A 5,727-nucleotide genomic window follows, 5' to 3' on the forward strand; every position below is an offset into this window, starting at 1 on the left:
GAAGAACATTTGTGCTAAGTTGTATTAAAACCCATACACGTATATGGAAGTAATTTCAATGTTTTATTTCGTTATTTAACCTTGACCCCTAAATGTGACCTTGACCTTTTCCACATCTGAATATTTCGCGCGACACTCCGCCTAACTGTGGAGAACATTTGTCAAGAGTAACATTAAATCCCTCCATGCATTCGGAAGTTACGATCCGGTTTTGCACTTACCCCCAAGTGTGACCTTAACCTTTAAAAGGCGGACCTGAATTTTATGTTCGACATACCACCTCATCATAGTTAACATTTGTACCAAATTATTTTGTAATCCTTTTAAGAATGAGCAAGATTCAGCGCAAACAAACGCATTCTTATATTTTTATTTGACCTTTGATCTTTTGTTACCTTGGCCTTAATTTTGCACAAGACAACTCAACTCAACATGGAGAACTTTTGTGCTTAGTAATATTTAAATCAATCCATGTATATAGAAGTTATACTCGAAAATGAATGTGTTATTTTATTATTTGACATTTGACCCCTAAGTGTGATCTTGACCTTTACCACATACACCTACATTTTTCGCGCGACACATGTTCACGCCCGGCAAACTGTCGCTCCACTTCAAAATTGTGGTGTACGGTAAAACGAGCGAACGGCATTTCCGAGATAGAGCGGAAGGCCGATTTAAACGCCTAATTGTAAGTATTGTTTATGTTTTTGTCTTGTTATTCATTTAAGTTGTATTTTTTCGAAAAACGGAAAATGTAGTTCCGTGTAGGATTGATATAGGCTTCCAATGATCTAAGCTGTTACAAAAAGAAAATAATATTAAGCCCGGGAGAACTTTTCTCCCTGACGAAGCGAACGATGATTTGTAGAATATTGAACTTCCCAACCATAGAAATGCCATACCCTTCGGATTTCTTGAAAAAGTGTATTAGTAAATTATCAACCCGTAATAAGAACTTGTCCTTCGTGCAAAATAAATTACTCCTGAAGGATTTCTTAAATTTGTAAATCGATATTTTTCGAAAGTAGTGGAGCGAAAGGGCAAGAGATGGAGCAAAAGGTTCGATGTTGAGCGCAAGGCGATATTAATATGACGTATTAGGAGGAGCGTAGTCTATGATTTTTATTTATATAAAAGCTATAGAAGGTAAAATAGACATGATCAAGTGTTTAGACCGAGATATATATTTACCTTTTAAAGACAACTAATAAAGTGTAAAATCCTTTCAACGAGAGGAAAATAAAAAACTAAACAACAATGCTAAATAAGGGAGGAAGTATCTTGAAACATAACTGAAACACGTGTTATATCCTTATAACGACTGACACCTTGTCAACCATTTTCATAGCGAGTCCTCACCTTACAAATTCATGAAAACGTGGCTTATTTGTGTTTGCTCTGAACAGGTACGTTAGAGCTATAAATAACAGAAAGTCATTGTGAACTGAACTCGGTAGTTGTGATCCATATAATTTAATGTGTTCCATGTATTGCATAATTTTGTTTATGTTCTGCACCTTGAATATCGAAGTTTCCGAAAAACATAACATTTTGGCGTGAACAATCGCGTTACACGTACCTGCTCGGAAACATTTGTTCGCGGTAGAACTGAAAATATTTGATTTTGTCGAATTTGCACGGACACACGTTTTTAAATGTACATAACCGTGTGAAAATCATGATTGACTTCGAATAAGTGGCATCCTGTATTATGCCATGCATACATGTGTATGATTCAATGGTCGGGCCTCATCCAAATTTCGAACATAAATAATGAAATATACACGGCAGCCATAGGTGACACCTTCGCGAATACATTTATTACGCTATAGTTGTTGAAAGGATATCACACTTTATTAGTTGTCTTTAAAAGGTATATATATCTCGGTCTAAACACTTGGTCACGTCTATTTTAACTTTTATAGCTTTTATATATAAAAAATCATAGACCACGCTCCTCCTAATACGTCAAATTAATATCGCCTTGCGCTCAACATCGAACCTTTTGCTCCATCTCTTGCCCTTTCGCTCCACTACTTTCGAAAAATATCGATTTACAAATTTAAGAAATCCTTCAGGAGTAATTTATTTTGCACGAAGGACAAGTTCTTATTACGGGTTGATAATTTACTAATACACTTTTTCAAGAAATCCGAAGGGTATGGCATTTCTATGGTTGGGAAGTTCAATATTCTACAAATCATCGTTCGCTTCGTCAGGGAGAAAAGTTCTCCCGGGCTTAATATTATTTTCTTTTTGTAACAGCTTAGATCATTGGAAGCCTAAATCAATCCTACACGGAACTACATTTTCCGTTTTTCGAAAAAAATACAACTTAAATGAATAACAAGACAAAAACATAAACAATACTTTCAATTAGGCGTTTAAATCGGCCTTCCGCTCTATCTCGGAAATGCCGTTCGCTCGTTTTACCGTACACCACAATTTTGAAGTGGAGCGACAGTTTGCCGGGCGTGATGTTATTCTTCAAAAATAATACAATATATAGTCCGGACAAATCCGTACGCACTGACGGACGGACGCACTTATACCGAACTATTCCCAAAAATGGTGACTAAGTCGAGGTCACCACAAGCGGGCTCGACAATAAAACAATTAAATGGGACAGACATTGGTAGTCTTGATATGGTTAACCACCCCGGTCATGTTATCATTGAAATAAAGAACAAAAAAGTCCTTTCTTTTAAACAATTGTTTTAACAGAGGAGTAGTCTCAATTCCGGATTTGTCACGCGTAAAGTTTCTACTGTATTTTTAAAACGTTGTATGAAGATAGGCAGTCTTGATGACTCGTTCCTAGTATGCAATATGGAACGAATTAAATATTTTTCTTCTCCGACTGCCTGGTATAAAATGCCAGTTTAAATTTTTATAATGGTATATAATTTAAAATGTTTAAAACGTTTAACATTTTACCAATGCCACTACTTCCAGGTTGTGCAAGATACAAGAAATATCCACAATCGAAATTACTTGAACGATTGAAACTGCATCCCACGCTTGGTTCTACAAGAATATGTAAAGAAATATATAAAATACATATCAATATAAACGTCGTATAACAAGCCATCATCCAACAATTACACAGAGTATCTAATTCACTCTAAGTTTATTAAATACCTGTTTTTGTCTCTAAACAGACGTCTTTAGTAATTTTACAATTGAAACAAAAATATCAGCTGCGCCATTCCATTGCTGTTATACAAATAATAGTATATCGAATTAATTTTTTCAAAGCTACAGTACAGATTAAAATAGTTCAGGAGATTGGTTTTTGGAGAGTATGAATTTTATAAAGTTCAAGGACAACTATGCTAGAAGATATGATATGTGTAATTACCGCAATTATTTTCGTCACTTCCATCCGTGCAATCTTTGAAACCATCACACTGCAGTGCTGGGGCGACACACTCATTATTTAAAGTACAATTAAATGTTGTTTCATCACAATCTAGAAAATAATTGAAGTACAGGAATATCGTTCTAAATAAAATGCATTTAATGAAGTAAGTAAAATATTAGGTTCTGTTTTAATTTTTTTTTTTTAAATAAGCATAAGAAAAACTGTGACATCTGTATCATAATTATTCTCTTATAAACACTCTAAATAGTACGTCAAAGAACGTTGATATTTTGATAACCATTGAATGACATAAGCACAACGTACATGAGCCTATTTATGATTAAGTGAGTATAATTATTTTGTATTTTTTAACATTTCGTTTTAAAATTAGACTTTTATTTTGATATGACAAAGTGGACTCTTTAAAAATATATTGTGTGGCAATAATACCTGAGACTGATTAATGTTCGCGAGCTTTTTTCCTTAATTTTCGTAATTGATCACGATTTACCAGCTGATTTTAATGATAGTATGGTTCTCGATAAATTAATTCATAATAACGTAGAAATGCAGCTGGTGTCTTTTTTATTTTCATAACTTTGATATATACACATAAACGAGTATATGAGTTTTGATAATTTCAATATCTAAAGTCGAACAATAGGCGATTGGTATGCACAACAACATAGCAGTAAAGTTTTGTAAATTATAAAGGAAAAGAAAATATAAAAAAAAATGTTTTATAAATATTCGAACATACAACCTTCAATTTGAAAATCTTAACTCTTTACCACTGAGGCTAGTCAGGCAAGTGTTGTGTTAGTAACTTTAAGATAAACATTTACCATATACTAGTATATTGTATACCATTATGCCATACTTTTAAATCCGATTTACTTCGGAATCCGGTAATTAACGGTAGAGGGTCAATGAATATTCAAACAAACAATAATATTTTTCCAGAGATTTGGTACTGTTAAAAGTCATTCGATGTCAACACTCAATAATAAACAATAAAAACACATTACCACAGCGTTCGTCTGCGCTGTCCGTACAATGTCTGATACCATCACAAATCATATCTGGTGAAATACATCTCCCATCACACTCAATATCCGCGACAAAATCGCAAGATAATCCTTTAAGAAAGTAATATTCAAATGAAAATAAACGCAAAAAATAACATATCGAGGTCTTTATATTAATTTAAACAAATTTCAATAAAACTGTGATATCAGTGTTAAAAGTTTTGCCTTCCGTTAAAATACAAACAGAAATATAACGAAAAGATTATCGCGGTATGGAAGTAAATGTACTTGTTGTTGTTGGGTTTAACGTGGCAACAACACAGAATAGGTCGTATGGCGACTTTCCAACTTCACTGGTTGAGGAAGACCTGAGGTACCTTACTATGCATAATGTCAGGTACGAACGGACACATGAGTAGAACCACCGACGTTCCATAAGCTAGTTGGAAAGCTTCTTCTCAAGAAATAATCCAAAGTCCCTGTCTGGATTCGAACCCACAGTGGTGAGGTGGGAGTGGTTTAAAATCAACGACCTTAACGACTGGGCCACGGACTCCCCTTATGTACTAGTTGTATGAAACCTAGCCCGACAGTTTATATAACTTAAGTGTGTTAGTTTTACTTTTCGCATAAATGTCAAAAGAATTTATCATAAAATAATCAAAATAAAATAATATATTTATAAACACTTTTTTGCTTGTTTAACAGCAAAATTTGATTGGATGTTAAAGGACTTGAAATTTTAATCCTCTGAAAAGGACATTATCACTGTCAAAGCCATAGTTGATAAAGATGCAAAATATACAGTGAAGGATAAGTGACAAAATCGGGCCTTTGTGCGTCATATGTGCGTTCTATCTTGAAAGGAAAGTTAAAGTTAAGGAAAATGTGCGCCCGTTGGATCCTTCATTTGCTTACTTCTGACCAGAAAGGGACGCCGGATGAACAAGTCTCGCCCTGATTGACTAAGTTTGAAGATCGAGACCTTAGACGCCAAGCAGAAATTGTCAAAGTGAAACATGGCTTTATTTTTTTGAGCCAAGCAATAAACTCAGCAACAAAATGTTTGCAGTTGAAAACAGCGATCGCCCAGTTGTTGCTCGACGTAGCAGGGACGTAAAAAGAGTTCTATAAGCTTTATTTGTGGACAGTGATGGAATTGTGGCCCATGTAGCTATGCCTCAGAGGGGGTGGAGTCAATGGAACATTTTACCGTGACAATGTTGTCACTGCTGTAGTTATTCCCTACAGGAACCTAATTTCCGGGGTGTGATGGATCAAATTACTCCATGATAATGCCCTGCGCCTTGGTTCTAGCTTATTTAGAGAAAA

The 5,727-nt window shown here is 34.7% G+C and overlaps 1 protein-coding gene across 1 annotated transcript; it reads right to left on the reverse strand.

The window, feature by feature from the left end:
* Window positions 1-2,940: 2,940 nt before the first annotated feature.
* Window positions 2,941-4,506, reverse strand: LOC132720127 (low-density lipoprotein receptor-related protein 12-like; the record flags this gene model as incomplete). Its single annotated transcript, XM_060704157.1, is given in 3 exon segments — window positions 2,941-3,030; window positions 3,365-3,475; window positions 4,396-4,506. Coding segments are annotated over 3 exon segments (253 nt in total), but the record flags the coding sequence as incomplete, so codon positions are not given.
* Between the last annotated feature and the right edge of the window lie 1,221 nt (window positions 4,507-5,727).

Source organism: Ruditapes philippinarum, unplaced genomic scaffold (genome assembly GCF_026571515.1).
Source record: "Ruditapes philippinarum isolate M1 unplaced genomic scaffold, ASM2657151v2 ctg28393_1_1_1_1, whole genome shotgun sequence".
NCBI lineage: Eukaryota > Metazoa > Mollusca > Bivalvia > Venerida > Veneridae > Ruditapes > Ruditapes philippinarum.